The sequence below is a fragment of the Leptodactylus fuscus genome, chromosome 2, assembly GCF_031893055.1.
Source record: "Leptodactylus fuscus isolate aLepFus1 chromosome 2, aLepFus1.hap2, whole genome shotgun sequence".
Classification (NCBI taxonomy): Eukaryota; Metazoa; Chordata; class Amphibia; order Anura; family Leptodactylidae; genus Leptodactylus; species Leptodactylus fuscus.
The window spans coordinates 210,630,643-210,655,954 of NC_134266.1; the positions used below are offsets into that span (position 1 = coordinate 210,630,643).

General features: G+C 41.4%; 1 protein-coding gene across 1 annotated transcript in view; it reads right to left on the reverse strand.

Moving 5' to 3' along the window:
• The window catches only part of VWA8 (von Willebrand factor A domain containing 8), a 200,197-nt gene that overhangs the window by 26,058 nt on the left and 148,827 nt on the right, over positions 1-25,312 (reverse strand). Inside the window, exon 39 of the mRNA XM_075265448.1 lies at positions 5,723-5,831. Within this exon, the coding sequence (XP_075121549.1) occupies positions 5,723-5,831 (109 nt within the window). The remainder of the gene's footprint in view (positions 1-5,722; positions 5,832-25,312) is intronic.

Sequence of the window (25,312 nt, forward strand, 5' to 3'; positions counted from 1 at the left end):
TCAAGGCTACAAGTCCATCTCCAAAGACCTGAATGTTCCTGTGTCTACCGTGCGCAGTGTCATCAAGAAGTTTAAAGCCCATGGCACTGTGGCTAACCTCCCTAGATGTGGATGAAAAAGAAAAATTGACGAGAGATTTCAACGCAAGATTGTGCGGATGGTGGATAAAGAACCTCGACTAACATACAAACAAGTTCATGCTGCCCTGCAGTCCGAGGGTACAACAGTGTCAGCCCGTACTATCCGTCGGTGTCTGAATGAAAAGGGACTGTATGGTAGGATACCCAGGAAGACCCCACTTTTTACCTACAGACATAAAAAAGCCAGACCGGAGTTTGCCAAAAGAAAGCTTGAGAAAGCCAAAAACGTTTTGGAAGAATGTTCTCTGGTCAGATGAGACAAAAGTAGAGCTTTTTGGGAAAAGGCATCAACATAGAGTTTACAGGAAAAAAAGAGGCCTTCAAAGAAAAGAACACGGTCCCTACAGTCAAACATGGCGGAGGTTCCCTGATGTTTTGAGGTTGCTGCCTCTGGCACTGGACTGCTTGACCTGACCGTGTCCATGGCATTATGAAGTCTGAAGACTACCAACAAATTTTGCAGCATAATGTAGGGCCCAGTGTGAGAAAGCTGGGTCTCCCTCAGAGGTCATGGGTCTTCCAGCAGGACAATGACCCAAAACACACATCAAAAAGCACTAGAAAATGGTTTGAGAGAAGGCACTGGAGACTTCTAAAGTGGCCAGCAATGAGTCCAGACCTGAATCCCATAGAACACCTGTGGAGAGATCTCTTGATGGCAGTTTGGAGAAGGCCCCATTCACATCTCAGGGACCTGGAGCAGTTTGCCAAAGAAGAATGGTCTAAAATTCCAGCAGAGCATTGTAAGAAACTCATTGATGGTTACCGGAAGCGGTTGTTCGCAGTTATTTTGTCTGAAGGTTGTGCTACCAAGTATTAGGCTGAGGGTGCCAATACTTTTGTCCGGCCCATTTTGTGAGTTTTGTGTAAAATGATCAATGATTTGACTTTTTTTTTCATTCTCTTTTGTGTTTTTTCATTGCAAGCAAAATAAATGAAGATATTAATACCAAAGAGCTTGTGCTTGCAATCATTTTCTGGAAGAAACTGAATATTATCTGACAGAATTGCAGGGGTGCCAATACTTTTGGCCAACACTGTAGATGTTCATACACCTTGGGTGGAACTGCTGACTATGTATAACCAAATTCAGAATGAGCATGACTTTTTCTTTCTTTCATTGTATCATTGCTGAAATTAAAATTCTATTCACTAAAAATGCATTAATACAGAAATTCCTAAAAACTGTATTCACTGCTGAAATTACACTGAAAAGTATATAATCCATCAAACTGCAGACCTGTAAAGACATGGGGTAGACATTGCAGTAAAGTGCCTTTCCATGTACAGAGATTTAACTTGCAAATGACTTTTCCTTTAACCTTTTAGATGAGAGTTAAGACGTTTTGGAAAGATTTTATGATGAAGTCATTTGCATGAGAAGACTATAACACAGGGACATATGGGGAAAACGTATACTTTCTGGCACTGAGATACCATTTGTAGGCCAATCATTTTAAAATATTTGGAAGACTCTTGGTAGAAGAATATCATGCCAAAAATATCAAAGAAAAGTGACAAACTTTGCTGTTGTTATATGACCTGTCTACTGCGATGTCCATGTCAGGTGGGCTGTGCGAGCCACAAAGTGACACAGTAACATAGTTTGTGTGAATTTCGGGCTGATTTTAAAGAGGATTCTGCCTTAAAATCATCACCAAATACCATCTTGATTCTTCCTCCAATTGTTTTCAATAGGAGGCATAGACCGCAGAAGGAAGCTGATAGGATGTGACTGGGAGAAAAGGCAGATGTCCGCCTCAAATTCCCCCTCCACTTCTGCCATATGAATATTCAATAAGCCTGAAAAAGACATCTATGCATCCACCCAGAATAAGCTATTATCTTGTAATACGTCATAGGCAAAAATTAACACCAATGTAATAGAATCTAATGTTGCTCATCTTAGGGAAAACATTCCTTCCTGACTCCAATCTGGCCATCAGAATAAATCCCTAGGTAAATAGTCAAACAACCATCCCAATAATAAGTATAATTTGTAATATCACTACTCTCAAGAAAGCTATCCAGGCCTTTCCGGAGCTCTTATATATCCTTACTGAAAGTTTGTGTGTTTGGATGTTTGTGTGTTTGGATGTTTGTTCCTCATTAACGTCGAAACGGAAGCACGGATTACAGTCAGATTTTGCACATACCTAGAATGGCGCCCAGAAGGAAACATAGGCGCCTTACTATCCCCGTAGGTTGGCGAATTTCACAACCGCGAGCACCGAAAGCACGGTCGGCAGAGGCTAAAGGACCTGAGAGGATGTCATCACCCTGAGCTCCGATTGGAGCAGGCGACGGAGAGGGCGGAGGTGTAGATACTCAAGCGGGCCGCAGAGCCTTCACACTGGCATGTGATTGGAGCGGCCGATGCAGGGGGCGGGGCTATCGCGGCTCAGGTCGGCCGACATGCAGGACGAGGAAGATGGCGGCGCATATGTGGAGTGCCGGACATGGCGGCATCGTTGGAGTGCGCCCCACACCGTGGATAGGTGAGTTCGCCGTGTACCCGGGAGTGGGAAGGGGAAAGGTACACTGGAGCCAAGTTCACAAACCCGCCAGGTACCCCTCGAGCACCTTGCCTGCCCATACCTGCTGCGCAGAACAGTCTGCAGCCCCAATACACGCCAGGACACTAGGCGCACAGCAGCCTCATGGAGGGGTGCCGGGATCGCGGCTGGCAGGGGGAGAGAGTGGAGCACAGCTCACCAAACCGCTGTATACCTCTCCAGCGCCATGCATGTCCATAGCTGCTGCGCCCCACTCTCTGCAGACCCTAGACACGCCGGGACACTAACCCCATGGCGGTGGTCCCTGGATTGGGGGTGAGGGTGGCCCGCACTGCAGGTGTCTCGCGCACGGAGAGAAGGGGGCCACGGACGAAGTCGCGGGTATTGCTAGTACATACATACAGTTATTAGGTCACCACTCAGTTGTCATTTTTTCCAAACTAAACAACCTCAGTTTTCACTGGGTAATGTGGTCCACCCATTCCATTCAATACTTGGTTGTGAGCTGCCCTACTATATAGGGAAGGAAGGGGTACTAGACCTTTCTATAGTGTATGCATATATAGTCTGGTGAAGGAACCAGCATCAGGAGGGAAAAACTATTTTGATTTTCAGAATTCTGCTTACATGACCCATGACAAATGCCTTATATGCTTCAGTGTATGATGTCAGAGATCCAAAAACTGTAATACAAATTGTGATATAGAAGCAGCAATGAAAATTGCACACTGGATTATCACGTCTTTATGGTAATCCAGGAAATGACAACAGTTTCGCAGGTGTCAGCATTCTTTGTTGAAGAGTGAAAATTCAAGCAATGACCCAGAGAAACGTTTATCCTTCTGAGGCATCATTAAGATGAGTGAATTCCAGAAGTGACATCTTACATAATAGAGATAATCACACAGCGAGCTACTGCTACACACTATGTGCTACCTCATGATGCAGGCTCACAGGTGTGAGGCCCCGAATTGTCAACTCCCAGGATTAAGATCTGAGATGACGCTAATAAGGGAGGGGGGCAGCAAATCTGCAATGAAGTGTCAGTAGAAAACAAATATGATTGAATGTCAGCATTCCTATAGGGAAGACGTAAAGAACAACATGCTGATTACACGCGTGTATCTGAATTCTTTACAAGCATAGTGATATAAAAAACTGGTGTCAGCCTAAGTCACAACAACACTTTATTAGGTGTAATGCCAACTTGGTCATACATCTAAAAAAGCTGATGTGTGGTGAGAAAAAAAACACATAAAATCATATAAAAATGCTGAAAAACAAAAATAAAATTGAAAGAAAACAAGTAACACAAAATCCACTGTCCAGAAATTTGTCTGATATGTAATTGAAGCTCATTGTTTCACTTGGTAATGTGCAAATGCAGGCAACAGAAATATTTTACAGATGTGTATGCTAAGATATCATCTAGCATGCAGGCAATAATATAAGACTAAAATTAGGTAAATAACAAAATTGAAACCCTGCAGCTCTGATGCTGCTGTTCTTGTGGTCTGACCAGTGGCGTAACTACCACCGTAGCAGCAGAGGCAGCTGCCACAGGGCCCGGGACATTAGGGGCCTGGTGACAGCCGCTACCGCTGCTATATTTATACTTGGGGGTCTTTTTGGACCCCCGAGTATAATGATCGGTGGCCCGGGAGAGGTAAGAAACAAAAAAACACTGTTACTTACCTCTCCACGATCCGGGCAGGCTTCGGCCTAGTCCCGGGTCATGTGACGTCTGACGTCATTGAAGATGGACTACTTCGTAGGCAGACATTGTAGGAGCCGGGAGATAGCTGAGTAACAGAGGTTTTTTTATGTTTTTCTCCCCCTGGGTCTCCAATTATTATACTCTGGGGTCTGAAAAGACCCCAGAGTATAATAATTGTTTATGGGTTTCCACAGTGGGACATAATACTGTGTGCAGGGGCCACTATGGGACGTAATACTGTGTGCAGGGGCCACTATTGGGGATAATACTGTGTGCAGGGGCCACTATGGGGGATAATACTTTGTGTGCAGGGGACACTATGGGGGAAAATACTGTGTGGAGGGGCCACTATAGGGGATAATACTGTGTGGAGGGGCCACTATGGGGGATAATACTGTGTGGAGGGGCCTCTATGGAGGATAATACTGTGTGGAGGGGCCACTATGGGGGATAATACTGTGTGGAGGGGCCACTGAGGAACATAGTGTGTGCAGGGGCCACTAAGGGACATAATACTGTGTGCAGAGGCCACTATGGGGCATAATAGAGCGCGCAGGAATGCGTAGAAGGGGGATGTCAAAAGTTCGCCACGGGGCCCCGCCATTCCTAGTTACGCCACTAGATCTGACACTTATTTTATGCTGTAAATCCATCCATGTGACTGCTGAGGCCAATGAGTTGCCTTACCAGTGAAGGCAGCATATATGCAACAAGGCTACTGTGGCCAGTGAATGGCTGTAGCAGTCACACAGATGTACGCCATGTGTGACAAAGTAAAATAAATTCGGATCAACCCTAGCAGTGTGAAGAATCATGTAGTATATGTGTATAATAAAACATAACAGGACTGTAGTTTGTGGTTTGTAGATGACTCTTTGTATATCACTATGAACCACATTTTGTGAAACAGTATGTCCTGATTCCTGACTGTTTATAGTACACAAGAAGTAAAACTGATGTATGTTCTGCCCTCACTTTTTGCATTTACAGTAACAGAGTGGCTCGGTGCAGTCTAACACGTGACAACCATGTCCATATGCTGGATACTATCACTCTGAAGTCCATACCCAAGTATGCACCCCAAAACAATGACATTGCTTATCTGTTCATCTACATAACACAGAGGATAGTAGCAATATTCTCTATACTGACTTATATTCCATAAATGAAGGTCCACGCATTTACTGTATAATATAAATACCCAAAAATGTCAACAGCTAAAAACGATACTAATTTGAAGAATGATCAGAAAAGCATGGAAGAAGTATGATACATCATACAAAACATAGGGAGAGATTGCTGGTGACATTGCTTAAATAAGGTATACTCAAAATTGTACATTTACTCACCTGTTCCCCCAGCCCATGTATTACCACCAACATGAGGCATGTTATCTGGATCCAGCTTTCCATGCTTTGGTGAGCTCACATCTAAACCACTGTCTTTCTGCACTGTGATCTGAAAAAGTCAAATGGGTATATATACTAAATTATTATTAACATTTACAGCAGTGGCCCCTAAACCTTTACAGGTGGTGAGCTGCTTTCACATATGACAGATGATATTGAGCCACATGAATTGCACAAGTAAAGAATCCTTTAAATATATGGCCTAGTGAGCTGGCTTACCCTAGTACCAAGTTATGGTAATGCTAAGACAACCCAGGTGCAACTCGTACACCAAAGTTCCTAGAGCTACCATTCCCAACTCTACATAAAGGAATAGCATATGAGGAAATAAAAAAAATAAATGTGTGTGACATATCTTATTACAGGAAAATGCTTTGTTCTCCATTTTATCAGACTGAATTACTTTTAATATAGAAGCCCAAGGAGACGGCAGGGGAGATGGTAGAAAAGACAAACACATGCTACAGTTAGCACTGTGGCACTTAGTAACTAAGATAACTCTTTTGACTTTACTATGTCTAGTAAAATAATTCATTACCAATGTACAGAAGGAAGCAATAATTCAATTACTAGCCAATAGCAATCTCCTCTTCCACTCTCCATAGACTTCTATGAGTTAGGCTGGATGTGGATTTGGGTGCTATTACCAATAAGTCTAAATTAATGGAAGGATTAGTAACCAGATGGCAGTCAGAATGTCCAGCATTTACGGTATGTATGCTTTAAATATGATGGAATATATAGTACTAGTGACTGTAGTATAAGACTGTTACCTCAATACAATACTGTATGGATTCTCATATCTATCAATATGATCAATAATTTGCATTGTGGCTCTAGACTATGGACTTTTGTCTGGGACCTCTATTATTAGAACAAGCTCATTAATTTTTTACTCACTGAAACTGCTCTTATTTCTCATTTTATGGGATTAAATAGACAACCTCCCCTTATGGCACTTCACAACATGCTTCAGTTGGCACACGTGTGAATAACTGGTCTTCTGTATAGTCCAGTGAACCAAAAAAAAAGGTCTGTTCTCTGTTCTCAACATCTAGACCTACATCTAAACCTCTGCTTCTTTGATCCTAATCCCCTTCATCTGTTCTTCTACTTTGCGGACAGATTATGCCCAAATTGAAACCCTCCCACGTTCACTATTTCCATAATGTTTAGCACATGCAAACACTGAATTTTGGCTACTGTGCTACATAGGGAAATACTGTAGAATCACAGGGCACAGATGTTTACTATCACCTACTGACTTCTGTGGTAATGTAATAATGGCCCCTACTACTCTATTGTGCCAGGGTTTTCAGATATAGCACTAAGGCAAACCAAATAACACATGAAAGAAAGCTCAGCGACTTCTATGTATCATTGGGAAACAGGATGCATTAGAGTAGAGCATCACCATGAAGTTATGATCTGTAAAGAATAGACAGTATTCTAAGGAATGGACAAATTCCATAAGGGTTAGTGATTGGCAAAGGGGTGTCCCGACTCATATTTTTAAAAATTCTGCTGCTGAAGGCCCATGAATATAAAAAAGCTTTACTCAACTCTCCCTGGGCCACAGTTTCCAGTGGCGACAGCTCTGGTCTTCTGGATACAGGCCTGTGACCAATGGCATATGACTGCTGTGATGCGCCGTTTGTGAAAAGATGATGGCTGAGGTTGCAGGGTCTCCTCGCACACATAGCCTGGGGCTGGGGGTCATGTAAATTGAGGAACACAGATACCACCACTGGAAATGGAGGCCCGGGGAGAAGTGAGTAAAAGTTTATTATATTTCTGATCCCTTGAGATGTAAATAATTAAATAATAAAAATATGAGTCAGAACACCCCTTTAATAGGCTAATATTGTGTGATTAAAAAGAGTAGAGGGGCTTTCATTATCATTCCTAAGGAGAATATTTTCTGGTAGTAATGAATAAAAGCTGCTGCCTCATTCTTACTAGATGATGGTCCCATTGTTCAAGGCAGTCACGGCAGTCAGATCCTTATTGATCTGAAATTGATGCCATATCTAATACCATTAATGTTTTCATGGGAAAAGCCCTGAAAGAGTGTACAAGTCTAGTTGTTGTATAAAGTAAAATTCCAGCTGGCCTGATAACTGAGCAGCAAGGAAAGATACCGAGAGAAACTGAGGATCAAAAAAATAACAAAAAGTTACTTGATCAATCCTTTGTACAGACGGCCTTTACATGCTTCTCTCTACGTAAAATTGGAAAAAATAAAGAACAACCTATTTACATGTGGTAAATCCTGTGTACTGCGATAACATTTTAATCAGTCACACAAACTAAATTTTTACCCTATCCAAAAATGTGACGTTGTGACTTCTTAAGTTGTCATATAAGAGTATTTTATCAATTCCTACACGTTATCTAAGTGTGTAAGGGCATCTTTTGTGTAATAAAGGGATCAGCAACCTTCAGCACTCCAGCTGTTGTGACACCATAACTTCCACTAACTATTGTGGGAGTCCCATGAACAGTTTAGGAGGTGTGCATGCTGGGACTTGTGGTTTTACAACAGCTAGTATGCCAACGGTTGCTGATCACTGCTCTAATAGAAAAAGCGAGGAACTGCCATAGCACAACAAGGTTGTCAAGGAAGGGCAGACATCACCCTATAATAAGTGGCCAGCTTTCATTCTCAGACTGGGGTTTCTTTGGGTTGTCAAAGGATATGATCTAAGCTTCAGCCTCCATTTATACAGAAACTGAACATTATAATGTGGATTATAAACTCGGTTGTTATCCTTGTAATGGTCACATCAATAAGATCAAAAAGGTTATGTACGAATGAGCTCATAAGAAATACTGTATACCTGAGAAGCAAGTGAATCTGCTCCAAGTGACACTAGCTACACACATGCATATCTATCCAGTGGAATAGAGGACGGAATCCCCGAATGGTGATAGAGCACGGGTGTGAACCCAGCCATGGCTGCCTTATTTTGGACCTCTGAAGCTCATCATTTTGTTGGAGAGCCTAGCTCCCTGCAAGGGCTCCTCTGCTACTCCTGTTCATGCGTCTAACCCTGCCAACTTTAGTGTGAATTATTCTAGAAGCTTCTGGTGTGTTTATCCCAGTTCCTGTACACTTGTAGTATTGAACTAAGCACTTGTGTTAATTCAGCTATCTTTATGGCACTCAACAGTTGTATAACTGGACACATCTCTATCGCTGTCACTAATACTGCTATAGATATCGCAACTCCTGTCACTTGTAGCAATGACCATATCTCTATTGTTATCACTAGCACTGCTTTATGTATCTCAGCTTCTGTCACTTGTATCAGCACTCCTCTCAATTCTGATGTCACTTGTAGGTGTAGCTATTGCAGCTTGCATTGATGAACTGTGGTTCCTGCATTGGTCCTACTATACAACACTGTTTAGTCCTCAGCAGTAACTGTGATAGGAGTTTGTGTCCCCGTGTCAGTGTAGAACTGTCCATAGAATTGAGACTTTTGGATGTGATCATTTAATGACTGTCACTTTATTGCATATATTGCTGCATGTGATTTTTTTTTTTTTTTTTAGCAATAGGGTCCCTAAGTGCACTGTGATGTCTTTTTTATGATGACATTACCATTAATAGTTTTATACACTCTATGTTAGTGAAAGCCACTTTAACAAAGAATCTATTCACTTCTAGCAAGTAAAGATACCTTTAGAGAAAGTTTACACCTAACATGACATGACCTTAACAGCAAGTGCACCTTTATCACCTACACACAAATTGTCCTTAGCATACTACTGTGTGTTCTAAGTTGGTCGACAAGCCTGCTCATTCACATTCAGCTGCCACTTCCACTAGACATAAACCACTCAGCACTTTCCAGCCAGCCACTCATGCTTTCCCTTTTCAGACCACAATAGATTCTTGGCCACCCACAGAGTCAGCTATAGATAGCATAACACGAACTTGGGCAAATAACACGGTAGACAACACTATAAGAGCACCATCAATATCATATAAGCAAGCATCAATGAATAATAATTCATAATTCATAAACCAAAAGGCACTTATAGCTACTGACAATGAGCTATGATAGACATTTGGCTTTCATTTCTAATAACCAAATTACTGTTATTATAACCTTCTAGTTTTAAAATATCTATAAAATGTTCTCAAAATCCATATAAAATATTAAAAGATATTACACATCAGAAGCCCAAGATCCTTGTGATGGTCAGTCATTTATTATGTTCAATGCAGATGCATTTTCTGATATTTGTGAAAAGACAAAGAAATCCACTATTCTAAGAGAAACTAATTTCTGACTCTCACTTGTGTCATGCTTGCTCTGGTTGTCTTGAGTGTCTCCACTTCTCATACCTTTTATATATAACATTTCCATAGTATATGTCAGTAAGCTGTAGACTGATATGTCCAAGGGTTTTTCTGGGCATAAATATTAGACTGGTGGGAATCAGACACCGGGCACAGAGAAAGGAGCAGGAAGCAGACAGCTCTGTTCTCTGGGTAATGACCAGACCAGTTTACTACAGATCACCTCCCTTTCAGCCATGCACATGTATTTTATAAGCTTATCTGGGAGTGGCTTATCTTGTCTGAGAACAAATGGGCTTGCATGTTAAAATAATCAACTTGCCTAATTCTCCCCCAACATCTGCTGTCCAGAGAGAGTCGGGTGTGTTACAATTTACATTAAATTATTGGCCAGTCTTTCTGAAATCAGCAAGTGTACACATTTTCCCTGATAAAAAAGAAAAACTGTTCCTCTAGAGCAATTTTTGTATGCAAGTTCCCACAGATCACTGCCTGGCCTTTATGAAGTGTAATGACATAATCTGAGCCAAACCAGAAGACGTCCATCCCCCTCCCCACCCAAAGAAAATGAGATTTATTCTAAAACAGCTGTTTTGGGGTTCTCTAGGTATTTTTCAGAAATTCAGGTTTGCCTTTAATCCCAGACCATTTCACTAGGCTTCATGAGGGTCAAGCATTATCTATCGTGAGCTACCTTCCAAAAGGTGGCAGTAGAGGAACACTTTTCCTTTTTTCGCTCTTTTCCCAGAAATGTTAACCAAGCATACATTGCCTATAAGACCCTGTTTATCTGAAAAAGGTGGCTTGTGAAGTCAATCTTCTTAAAGAGGACCTGCACCACTTCTTGAGATGCACTGATTCCACTTGAAATTTTTTCTCCAGCCTCCACAGTTCCTGAGCAATAAGCACAGGTAGTTTTGATGCTTGATGTCCTATTTAAAGGTGTTGTCCAGGAATTACAGATTTTTGCCAGTAGGCTGAGGAAGGTGAAGAAAAACCCCAAAAACATACACTCATGTCCCGGGCGTTCTAGTGTTCCAGGCCTCTGTCTAGTCCATTGGCGCCCAGGGACTTGTTCTGGCAAAAGTCAAGCTGCACTTGACACCTGAGGCCAATGAGCAACCTCAGGAAAGGAACCATGACAAGTGAATGTCATCCCAGGTCCATCCCTAAGACCACTGGTTGGCCTCAGCTGTCACGTGCAGTAAGGTCTTCCACCAGAACCAGCCCCTGGGCGCTGCTGGACTGGACAGCAGCCTGGGACAACAACTCTTGCCAAAAATCTGATTCCTGAAAAAACCCTTTAGGCCGCGGAAACGCTGTTTTTTGTGTGTTTTTTTGAGCCAAAGCCTGGAGTGGACTGAACAGTAGGTAGAAGTATAAGAACATCCTATATATTTCCCTTTCCTTTTGTAGCCATTCTTGGATTTTGTTCAAAAAAACGCAACAAAAAAAGCTGCACTTACGCAATGTGGGGCCTCAGCCTTAAGCTCTGTAATGTACAAAGGTGGTGTCAGCGTATGATTCAGAGCTCCAATCGGAGGCAGCCAGTGTCAGAGCTCAGAATCACACTGCTTCTCTGCTCCTGCCAGACTGCACCATCCTGACAGTACAAGGATAAATAGCATATCAGACACCAAAGATAACAGCTCTGATTGCTCAGGAGTGGTGGGCAGCGCCACACCTCCCACGAGGCGACCTGAAGCGAGCGCTTCAGGCGGCGCTATGTCAGGACCCCAGGGAGGGCGGCATTTTTGATTATCTAAGCCAGTCCAGGACAAGCTGTCCTGGACTGGCTTAGCACTGAACGGTGGTTTGGGGAGGCCACTGAAGCAGCGATGCTCCAGCAGCCTCCCCTCACGCTCAGGCAGAGAGCAGGTCTTCTCCGTGACTGCTCTCTGCCTGCGAACGGCGCTAAGCCCTGCCCCCTTTGCTCCACCACACCCCTATGCCCCGCCCTCCGGGGGGGGGGAGGGCTTTCTGTAGTTCGCCTCGGGTGGCGAAAGGGGTAGGGTTCACCCCTGGTGGTGGGGGCTTTCTAACTGTGCTGGAAGCAATGGAGCAGCAGCTATTAATTGATATAAAGATCTGGACTTGGTGGTGGTGAAAGATCCTATTTAAGAAGTCATAGTATCCATAGTAGACTTTTGTTGAAACACTCATATAATGGTTGTGGTATAGAGGCAAATCCCTAGAGATTTTTTATTTTCTGTTATTAAAGTGTTTTCTGTTGTGATGTTTGATTTGTGCTCTAAAGGAACCATGCGAACATATAACTAGAAGGCATAGTTTATCATTACTGTGTGTGGAAAGCTTCAGCTTTAAAATGTGACCTTTGCATTTCTTACCTCTAAGTGAAGACTTACTGGTCTGTAATAATGGCTGTTTAGGAGCGGAGCAGAAGATGCCTAGACAACTATTGTTCTTCTCCATATTATATGGCTCATAAATCAGAAAGGGATCATGCTGTAAGTTTGAAAGAATTCCTCAACATTTCCCTGAGGTTCAATAGGTAGATAGAGATAGATAGATAGATAGATAGATAGATAGATAGATAGATAGAAAAATAGATAACTTACGGATAGATCATAGACAGATATTGTGGACAGACAAACTGCAGATTTGCGATATCCAAATTATATAACTATTAAAAAAAGACTGAAAAAAATGTATTTACTGTAGGCAAACAAAATATTTTAAGAGACAGAAATAGAGTAGAAAAATACAATGCATTTTTTTTTTTTTTTTTTTTTTTAGTGAAGGTGTATTCCCATCTACTGTATATCTATCTGACAGATATATCCAGACTGGAATCATACTATTCAACAACAGCAAAAGCGGGGCATCAGTTCACATTGTGCTGGGGACTTCTATAATCACTGGGTATAGCCCTGACAATAGGAAAAGTCACATTTATACATGTCATTTTATATCTCCATGTGCATGAGGGATTCCATTTAGACATTACAATCTACATATCTTATAGTTAGCTGGGGAGCTTTGTGCGACTGTAATGATCACATATTGCTTCGTCAACAATTGGAACATTCAGCATCACCTTGAATGTTTTTTTAATTAGAATTGCATTAATGCAATAAAAAAAGGGGCAAGGGCCATTGGTATCACAACCACTGCATTGAGCGCAGCATAGCTTCCGTAGCTTCTATTTAAAGTAGAAAATTCCTCAAAAGAATCCCTGTGATTATAGCTTGGCTCCTTGCCCATTACAAGCAGAGAGCGCCTATTCAGATACAGTGCTGCTATTAACAAAATAATCTTGCTTTATGTTGTGTTTATGAAGGAGCACATTCCAAGAATTCTATATCCCTATCTGTGCTTGTAAATATACTGGGAAATCTACCCCAAACATGAACGCCCTCTCTGACACAGCATACCACTGGCACCAAAACAAAGAAGCCTTCAAGTATATGAGGGTTTCATATGGAGATGGTGTTATTTCATACAAATGCCAATCAGGATCAATATGTCATTTCCTTCATTGTATTCTAATGATGATGACTGTTATCATTTTTTGTTATTACTTTATGTTTTATTACAAGAAACAAAAATGATAATTTATACGGTCACTAACTTGTCAGACAACTGTAAAAGAGCCTGTGATTCTGCACCAAAATGTAATGCGCTTTCATTTACAAACGTTGCTGCTTTTTGGCTACCCCCCCCCCAAAAAAAAAAATAAAAATAAAAAAATAAAACCTTTAAGCGAACCCCCAATCGTAAAACAACATTTCTTAAATGAATACTACAGAAACGTTGTCATATACCTTATTTAAGAAATATGTTTCCTTCTCCAATTATAATAATAATACATTTATATAGTGCCAATTGCTTTCACGGCACTTTACAATCTGTAGGGTCCAAGTACAGACAAAATGAAGGATTATAGAGCAATAGTCAATTCACACAATTGGACTGACGGCCCTGTTCTCAAGAGCTTACAATCTATGAGGTGGAGGAGGTGACACAAAAGGTAGCAGGGGTGGCTTAGGAGGTCCAAACATCTTTGTGATAAAGGTTATTTTCATCACACATGTAAATTACTAAGTTATTTTTGACATATTAGAGGAGGAAGATGGAGGCTGATGGAAAACACACAATTGACTGGATATGCAATATGTTACAGTTTACTACACTGTGACTCAGGTATCCTTTTTAACCCTGCTATGTTTCCAGATAACAGGGTACCAGTGCACAGAATGAAGCAATAATCAAATAACAGCCTCCCCCCCATTCTCCATAGAGTTCTGTGTGTGAGTTGTGTACAGATACAGACTCTGTGTAAACAAACTATCAGCAAAGATAAAAAAAGAGGATAGCAGTATATTAAAAGAAGGACATAGATTTCCTTAAAGGGATTCTACCATTAAAAACCTTTTTTTTTTTCTCGTTGACACGATGGAATAGCGTTAAGAAAGGCTATTCTTCTCCTATCTTTAGATGTCTTCTCCGCAATACTGTTCGGTTAAAATCCCGTTTTATGCCGGTATGCAAATGAGTTCTCAAACAGCACTGGAGGCATCCCCAGCGCTGCCTCCATCTTCTTCAGGAACGGACTCTCTGCACGTCTTCTTTCATCGCTGGCTTCAAACTTCTAGGCCTCAGGCAGAGCTGACTGTGCATGCCCATAGGCCACAAGAAAATGGCCGCTTACTTACTGTGTAAGTGGCCATTTTTCTTGTAACCGCGGGCATGCGCAGTCGGCTCTGCCCGAGGCCCAGAAGTTTGAACCCAGCTCTGAAAGAAGATACGCAGGAAACCACACAGTAAGTGGCCACTTTCTTGTGGCCGGCGGGCATGCGCAGTGGCTTTGCCCTAGGCTTAGAAGTTTGAAGCCAACCCCCAGAAGAAGACGCGTGAAGACCCCGTTCCTAAAGAAGATGGAGGCGGCGCTGGAGAGTTCTCTCGCAACATTGGGACGCCACCCCCAGTGCTGTTTGAGCGCAGGTGACCGCCCTCAGTGCTGTGAGAGAACTCATTTGCATACCGACGAAAACCGGATTATATACCGAACGGTGGCGCAGAGAAGACATTTAAAGGTAGGAGACGAATAGCCCTTTCTTAAGGCTATTCCGACGTTGTAGGCAGAAAAGAATGAGTTTTAATGATAGGATCCCTTTAACACTGCTAAATTTCCAGATAACAGGGTACCAGTGCACAGAATGAAGCAATAATCAAACAGCCCTCTCCATAGAGTTCTGTGTGTGAGTTGTGTTCAGGTACAGACTCTGCGTAAACAAGCTATGAGCAAAGATAAGGAAGAGGATAGCAGTATGTTAACAGAAAGAAATAGATTTCCTTAATAAAATATGTTACAAATATCTTATATTTTTGACTACTGTTCATTTATGAAAAGTAGCTTTATAATTGGAGGTATGCTTTAAGCAATGCATTCTAGGACGGTTATTCTTTGTGAATTATTATAGACAATTGTTGTACCTTTTACAGCAAAAACAATCAGTCATTACACTGTTCCCTTTCCCTGGGCCAGGTAAGAAAAGACAAAGAAACAGATCATATTTCCCACAATATGATTAATTGTAATATGAGAAATATCCTTTACTTGTGACCCCTTCTCCATAAGTGTTTAATTAAAAAAAAAAAAGGAAGGTTAATTGGAGTTGATCATTTCTTTACCTCTATGGCAAATTTGACCTATTACCACCCATATTAAGTGGGTTTAGGTTGCAATAATTTCCCCTATAAACTCATCATTATAATGATAGGACACACAGATTAGGCCCATTGACATTTGGCAGTATTCGTTACATTAATTTATTACTAGTGGTCTAGACATTCTGTTTCAATGCAGTGTTTATTACATCTAATAGACAATCCTCAGGGGGTACAGCTGTTAACATTTTACTAGGTTAAACCGCCATACAGTGGCCTTGTTAATCTTAAACTATCTTCCACTGAAAAACATATTCTACATATGGAGTCTTCAGGTGTAGTATTTCAGTTTTGTAATTTGGCAAGCCATCGGCGTATCTATGTTGTCATCAATATGAAGGTGACCGTAGATGTTAGAATTTTCTGCCCACAGTAGTTGAGTCATTTTTAAGGGATAAAATGTCTCTCAAGCCAAACTGTAATGTAATAGATTTTACAGGGATAAGAGCAAGGCTGCCAGCAGCTGTCTGATGTGGATGATGGAATGCCCAATAGCCGCAATGAGCTTTACAGGAAAAATAGCAATAAATTCATGTGGTTAATATAAGCATTACCTTTACAGTAAGAGGCTGCATTCTATTTAATTGCACTAAATTACACTGGGGGGTTGGAAAATTATTGTGGATGAGAGACCCTGAAGCTGTTTACTTTTCTCGTAAAAGGGTCCTTTGTGTTCTGAGCTTTCATAAAGAGATGCAGAGCTTATTTTGGTTATGGATATGGAGCTGCGGAGCACATACCTATGGTTTTGCGTAGGAAGACTTTCTGGCAGTGACAGTGTTAAGCCGCCAGCACATTCCGCACAGGATTTGCTATTTGATTATAGGATCACTATGTTATTGTATTCCAGGGCAAATGATTAGCTAAGAGTTGCTTTGAGGATGGCGCACCGCCCATTATGAAGCGCACACATCATCTGCCAGGTGCAGCACAAATGCTAGGTGCACTGTTAATAATACGATTACTGTACATGCTTCAAATGTTTGATTTTTCCTTTATTCCTCTAGATATTCTCTCGCATCATGTACTTCTCCCGCTGCTGGCACTTTCTCTTTTTTATCCAAAAATGATTAAATTAAACTGTGATCAAAGAAAGCTACTCATTAAATTGATAGGGAATAATGGGATTACAAGATGTAGGTACACAAGAGGGACAGATGTAGGATTACTGTTGTTAAGGACAGGATCTGGCAATGTATCAAAATGGTCATTAAGGCCCACGTGGCGTAAATCACATCCACACATTGGTGAAAAATATGCGCAGTGGACACGCAGTGATGTCCAAAACAAACAGCATTTCAATTATACCTACGGAAACACCGGCATCTTTCCCTATAGGTATAATGGAAACAGAAAGTCCGAAGAGGAAACTTCTGCAGACTTTCTGTGAAAAAGGCTTCGGGAAAAACCGTGGGGCTTTGCCACTGTGGTGTTCCCCGCAGTGCTTTTTTGCTGCAGGGTGATATGCGGGGCATATGGGGCAGTATGTTGCCTTCATAAGATACCAATGGATACGACTATATATGCAGGATTGCCAGAGGGGTTGATAAATTTTCCCCATTGATTTCATCCTGTCTATTTACATGTCCATTTTTTTGATAGTCTATTTTACTAAACCATCAAAAAAAAAAATTAAAAAATAGGACATGTCACATTTTTGGCCATTTTCCACAGATCTCTCAAACTCAACATGGATGCTCCATGCACGCAACAGTCGTGAGAAAGAAAGGGACCATTCTTCCATTTTTCACCAACTGTCATGTGAATACTGCCTGAGAGCACATGTACAGGTTTTTTAATACTGTTTTTGTAACCAAATCCAGGATTGAATAAAAGAAGAAGTACCATTTCTCCTGTATAGGTTCACACAAGGTTTTCGCTTCAGAAACTGTATAAAAAAAAAACCCACGTGTGTCCCTAACCTAATAGTAACAGATGTTCTATAACTAACAAGCTCTGTGCTCATGCTGATCCTGATACCAAGACCAAAAGGTCTATATACATGATAATATTGCTTACAATGGGCAATCAGTTTAATATTGTGCTTACATACAAATCTGATGCTGTCATATCATACTGCATGTACGGCCCATATCTGGGGTTTCTATTGCTAGGCCCGAGAGTGCAGGACGTTAAATGTGTCCAATTACACTATGCTCAAAGGGAATTCTATGCATTTCATTGTAGTTATATCCATACAATACAAGTAACGGGTTGTCTTTTTATTTTTTAAAAAGTTGTTGCTCTTTCTTTTTTTATGTCACCATGGATAGCTACCGTATTTTTCGGACTATAAGACGCACTGGACTATAAGACGCATACTATAAGGTTTTAGAGGAGAAAAATAGGGAAAAAAAATTTTCAGGCAAAAAATGGTAAAATATTTAATATATGGGAGTTGTAGTTTTGGAACAGCTGCAAGGCCACATTGACAGGTGACCCTGCAGCTGTACGGGGATGTATAGGGCGTTTTTTTTGTGGGGCCAGGTGTAGACCGGGCATTTTCAGACACAGGAATACCTAATGTATATGTTTCACAGTAATGTTATACTTTTATATGTATTCTAGGGAAAGGAGGTGAACTTTTATTTATTTTATTTTTTATTATATTTTTTTAAGTGTTTTTTTTTTTTTTTTTTTTACTATTTTAATATCCCCCGCCTAGGGGGCTTGAACCTGCAATCCTTTGATTGCAAGTCCCATAGACGGCAATACAAGTGTATTGCCGTCTATGGGAGATTCTATACATTACTATCGCGGAGGGTCATAGACCAGCCGCGATAGTAATATATATCTATGACAGGCCTGGGAGCCTTCATTAGGCTCCCGGCTGTCATCGGAACAGGCCGGCTCCTGCGGCCTCGCCGTGCAGGAGCCGGCCTGCATCACTAAAGGTATGAGGCCGGGGGGGGGGGCTAACTAACTGTCGGGACCTGCGGTGGAGGAGTGGGTTTGCAGCATGGCCGCGCTACTGCCACCGCTGGTTTTCTTCAGCGGCAGTAGCGCGGCAATCCGCAGGCCCCGGCAGCTAAGACAGTCCCCGGCATCTGCTGTAATAGACCGGCGGATGCCGGGGAGTGTCTTAGCTGCCGGGGCCTGCAGTATTGTCACACTCCTGCCGCTGAAGAAAACCAGCGGTGGCAGTAGCGCGGCAATCTGCAGGCCCCGGCAGCTAAGACACTCCCCGGCATCCGCCGGTCTATTACAGCAGATGCCGGGGACTGTCTTAGCTGCCGGGGCCTGCGGATTGCCGCGCTACTGCCGCTGAAGAAAACCAGCGGTGGCAGTAGCGCGGCCATGCTGCAAACCCACATTCAGACTATAAGACGCACCCTCATTTTCCTCCGAAATTTGGGGGAAAAAAAGTGCGTCTTATAGTCCGAAAAATACGGTATATATCGTAGACATAGCTGTCTTTCTTGTATAGTCTCTGTAGTAACAGAAGAAAGAAGTGTGCACTTTATGGCATCTGAAATTAATGGGAATTAACTGACAGAGAAATATTATAGACTATACAGTCTTCAGGAGCTAATGGAGTACAGCCCCCTTACCAAAGATCAGGTAGTGAACAGAAAGATGTACAGTCATAACTGTGTGTATATTGTTACTGACTTTGCTTACTTATGCGTTCAGCAGCAACAGAGTTCTCACCGGTCACCAAACCCCAGACCCTCTACTTATTCTGTCCCAGTCTACACAGCAAAGCTAAAAGGTAAGCTGCAGGAAATACACTGTAACAGCCAGCATGAAAATGGGAACGTTTTAAGATTCGTTTTTATTTCTAGAAAAAAAAAAATCAACAAAAACAGAAAAAACATGTTTCGATAAAAACCTTCTTAAATATAATCCGGAATTTGCACTGTGGCACCCATGGTAAGGATTACAGTAACATAGCTGTTCATAATGCTTTTTCGATATGGCCAGAAAGCAGCTAGTTGTACAGCAATATGAAGTAAGCACCACTAGATCCTTGTAAGACTGTGTGCACCTTATTTACCGCAGTGTAACAGCATTGCTTATATAACATTTAATGTTACCGGGGACAATGGAATAAAACAGATGCTGTCCCAGCTGTGAATCTGTCTTCATACTGTATGATACATAATCATGTTAGTCAACCAATACTTTTCCTGTGTTTTCATTCTGAAAAAATGAATCTTAGCCACAATTCAAACCACTTGGACATTTCTTGGCCATCTGCCTCTCATCCCTCATCTCTCAAATTACATCTGGTGCCTGCCAAGACTCAGTCACCATAAGGCGGCTTTCCTCAGGAGAAAGACATAGAACTGCTTTGATTGTAACATCATGTTATCAGGCTGATACTACAAGTCAACTATCTGAACTTTATTCAAGGTGGCGGAATACAGCTCAGCATGCAAGACAAACATGTAGTGCCAAAACTTGGCGGAATCCTGAAATTGGGAAACAACTTTTTTAACTGTTTTTCTGCATTCCCTTGATAGGAGCCAAACTAGTAGTAAATATACCAAAGCCTAAAGGTGCTCATACCATTTTAGCTGTAAGCTAAACAGCAGCTATTCCTCCTGACTTCTACATACACATGTAGACTTGGTCGAGTGTGCATGTGTTCTCCATCAAAAAAGGGTTATCTCCCAGGGGAACAAAGGATTGGAAATGATAATACTCAACAGGCCTGATTCTAACACCCATATCATTGATCAAGAGGCCTCCATACACATAAGATGCTCAACCTGTATTGCCGATAGAATTTTAATGATAGAATCCCTTTCAACGAGTATTCCCATCTCCAGGATCATATTTAACCTTGTAGCTATAGCTAACTCAATCTGATATATTGCTTTATCTATTTAGCTCTACTTGCCAGATACTGCTGATTATGTCTCCTAAGTGTTCACATCTTGTTGCCTAGGTTTCAGACCACCTCTGCTATCTAGTAGCACTGGCTGGGCTGCTTGTGTCAGTCTATGTTCCTGGCCACCTATAGGGGGAGTTCACACGGAGTAAAGTGCCGCGTGATGTGGCACGTATACGCCGTGTGAGATTTTGCGGGCCGTATACGCTCCCATTGATTTCAATGGGAGCGTGGATCGTAAACGCCGCGTGATTTTGTGGCCGTGATTTTGCTTTTGATTTCAATGGGAGTACATACGGCCCGCAAAATCTCACACGGTGTATACGTGCCACATCACGTGGCACTTTACTTCATGTGAACTCCCCCTTACGCTCTTCTCTTCACTGTGCTTGATGGCTAATGGAACCTTCTGTGAAGTGCTGCTGAGCCCTGATAAGGACTAGAATGATGCCTCTGTTATCTCTGTATGTAAATCAAGAGATAACAGTGTGCAGTTTAGTCTTAGGAGTACACCTCTGGCCTTAGATGTACATCGCAGGCTAAGTCCACTTACCAAATTGTCACTGAAACCGTAACAGGCTGGAGAAACTTACAAAAAAAAACAAGCAAAGAAAATGAAAAAAAAAAACCCATATATATATATATATATATATATATATATATATATATATATATATATATATATATATATATATATCAGATACTAGTAAGAAGGAGAGAAGAAGAGCCACCCCTTAACTGACGTGGTCCTCTATATTAATGTCACATATTCACATACAGTTTGGGAGCAATTGAAATATACAAATACTTTTGGAGCTCTGTACAATCACAGTAGTAGACAGAGTTACGGCACTGTTCCAGGTAGTGTAAAACAGTCACTGCTTTATCCCTTTATGGGCATCTGACAGATCCTCTAATTGAAATGGTCTATTGGCTTATGACATGCTTTGATGAGTGTAATTGCATATATTACCCAGAAAAAAAGCCAATTTTAACTTAACCTAGCATATTATTATATTAAGGATCCCACAGAATGTAAATACAGAGTTCTTTTACACTACCTGAGCCATGTGAAACATGTTTCTATGTTAGAGAGGATGTAGCGGCGCTTATTTCAATGTACTATGTGATTTTTCTTGTATGGGAGAATAACGATATACTATTCTTTGATGTTGTTTCTAAATTCTGCAAAACATTCTTCAAAGTGTAACAGGGGAAGTATTAAGAATATCTGCTAACCAGAGCGTAGAAAAGCAAAGAATAATGTTAATAATGCAGTCATTGCTAGGTCGCCACTGTGGAGATAACAAAGATCAGGAAGAGATTATATTGTTTACATGGCTTGTGTGGGTGCACTAAATGGATTATAACCTTATAAGTAGAATAAATTACAGGAACAATATAAAAGATATATCTAAAATTTGGGATTTTGTTTGGATTACGGATGACCTTTTAATCTCCAAATTGAGCATTATATGGAGTGGGGCCAGTGGCGAGCATTATACTAAGAGGCATTTTACTATGTGGGACCATTAAGGTGGCATAATTTGTGGGGGGCACTAAGAGGTTATGATAATGTATGGGGGCATTATACTCCGTGGAGGGCACTAAAGGGGTATAATAATGTGTATGGGGCATTATACCATGTGCGGAACACCAAAGAAGCATTAGTGGCATAATTCTATGTGGGTGTCACTAAGTGACATTATACTGTGTTGGTACAACTAAGGGGCATTATACTGTTTAGGTGTATGGTGTCCATTTCTGGTGGAAACTATAACATGTGCATGTGATTGACAGGGATGTTCTTAAGTCTGAGAAATACTCCTTCCTATAAAAAAAAGGACAGCATGCATAGTAAGGGCCCCTTTTAGAAGCCAAAATGAAGAGCTGCAGAAACAGCCTTGGATATCGGGCATATATGGTTAATTGTGGTTTTCCCTAGTGATTATAGTTGATCACAGAGGATAAAGGTTCTATTACACCAGCATGTTAGTGCCATAGGTACTGTCCATGTTTGCTGGGCTGCACCCAAACTTGCCACTGTAGCAATGGTAAATCCAGATGAAGCCTGACAAATAGAGGTAAATCTGCTGCTAACACTTGTGTACTAGGAGCCATAGAAAAGTCACACCGGCATCAATCAAGAGATTCTTCTAGAAACGTATAACAATTCAAAACCATTCACATCTGTCCCATTAATGTCAGATTCATGACACAAATAGAGATATACCAATATTATTAAAATATAACTTTTACATTATATTATTGTACATAGTTCATCAGAAAGTTAGTGATTCTGATGCGTTTTACATTGTATTTTGATCACTAGTTAGATACAAGTGAATGTAAAAAAAAAAAAAAAAAGAAAAAGAAAAAAGAAAAGTAGTAGAAATGTAGAAAAAAAGTGGCACTACCGAACACACAAAGTTCTTTGTTCCTGAGAAAAACAGATGCAATGAGGTGGAGCATAAAGTACGGGTAACCACGTTGTCAAATATAAAAGCTAACAAGTTTGCCAAATGGTGCTCTCTGCATAAGAAGTCCATACAAAAAGTAGCAAAAAATAGAAAAAAAGCGCAGGGCACTCACCAAACAACGGGTTCTTTAAAAGCAGAAGGCTTTATTTCATCTTTTTAAAAACATCTAGTGCATAGGGATAGAGTAGATGGTATAACAAACGGATCAAGCGACGATCGTTTCATGCAGTAAGCATTTCATCAGGCTTAGCAGACAGTGCGCTAAATTCAGTGCACCGTCAGCTTTCCTGTTATGTGCCCCAGGGCAAGAGATATCAATGCTGTTACCGTTAGCTCTTCACTGTCAGAAGGGCGTTTCTGACATTCTAGCTGGGCTGTGAGGAAGGCCCCTCCTGACAGTATGGCCTGTAGTTCTGTACTGTCAGAGGGGACGTTCCTTACCGTTCAGCTAAGGCGCTAAGCTGTGAAGAACACCCCCCCAGTACTAGTCTATAGAGGAGTACAGTGGGGGGGATGGGTTCCTCACAGCTCACCGTCATGGCTGGCCGGTAAGAAACGCCCCCTCTGTCAGCACAGAGCTATGGACATTACTGTCAGGAGGGGCGTTCCTCACAGCCCAGGTAGACTGTTAGGAACGTCCTTCTGACAGTGAACAGATATCGGTAACGGCACTGATATCTGTTGCCCTGGGGCACATAACAGGAAAGCCGACAGTGTGTTGAATTCAGCACACTGTTGGCTTTCTATCGGTATATAAAACCACATGTGCCTGAAGACATGAAAGGTCCTCTTTAAGACAGGCCATCAGTATCAAATTGATGGGGGTCCAAACCTTCAGTACACACATTGATCAGTTGTTTATAAGAAGGCAGTGTTAGGACAAGCATTGTGGTTTGTTCACTGCTTAACAAGTGCAGTGCTTTTCAATATACACTGGCTGTGCCAGGTATTGCAGCTGAGACCCATACAAATGAATGTGGCTGAGCTGCAAACAGGCCTTAAGACTGATGAAGGTGGCGTCACTGGCCTGTGAAGCAGATCATTGTAGTCTGATACCAACCAGTCTGATATTAATAATCTATCCTAGGTATAACTCATCAATATTTAAGTCTTGGAAAACTCTCTTACTGAATGAACTAGTGGTCTATGGATGACTTTAGTCGGCAGCTCTTATGTAACTTCAAACATAGCTCAATACTGCCACCAGGTGGCATGAATGTTACAACAGCAGTCTCAATGGCAAACTACATCTACTACAACTACTGTTGGCTGAAAAAAAAAATCATGCTGTCAAGATATTGTTCTTAAAGTTTACCTGCTATACCGAAAATGCAGTTTAATGTACAGGCAGCGTGTTATAGAGCAGGAGGATCTGAGCAGGTTGATACTGTATACAGTTTTATGGGAAAACATTCAGTATAACTTGTCATTGACCTATTTATATGTCTGCTTATTCTTGGTTTAGAAGTCCAGTGGGCAGTCTTATCAGTGTGTACATACAGAGATACTTGTCAATCACTGATTAGGACCGTCCACCGGACTCCTAACCTCAGAATGAGCAGAGTATTAAACGAATAAATGTTATGTACTACATTATATATCAATCTACTCTATAACCTGCTGCCGGCAGATAGGTTCATTTTAAGGAACAGGTTATCCTGCAGCTACAGTATATTGATGTGTTTCTTTCAACAACAAATATATATTAGCTTTAAATGAAGTCTCTTCTGCAAGAATCTGGACAAATATATAGCCATGAATACAAATAAAACAATCCATGTAGGTCCATAATCATTTCAGCTGTAAATCTGTATGTTTGTATGAGCAAGACGCAATAGCATAGTAAGGCCTGGTTCACACATGTGTTCGGTGTCCACACAAATTATGTGGAGAGAATAGTACTGCAAGCTGCGCTTTTCTTTCCGCATGATTCATGCAGACACTGCACAGAAAACACACGGACCCTCTTATAGTCTATGGGGTCCATGTGGTTTCTTTGCTAACCACTTTTTAATGCATTCAGTATTCCGTTTGAGGGGTCCCTAAGAAGACTCTACTGAAAGGAATACCGAATGCAGATGTGAACCAGACCTAAAAAGACGAGTGGTTTACTACAAGACATGATGTAACATCTACATTTATAGGACACAGTTGTGCTGGTATCTATCATAATTCTGGAGGGCTGAGAGCCCTTATTTAGGGGTATTCGG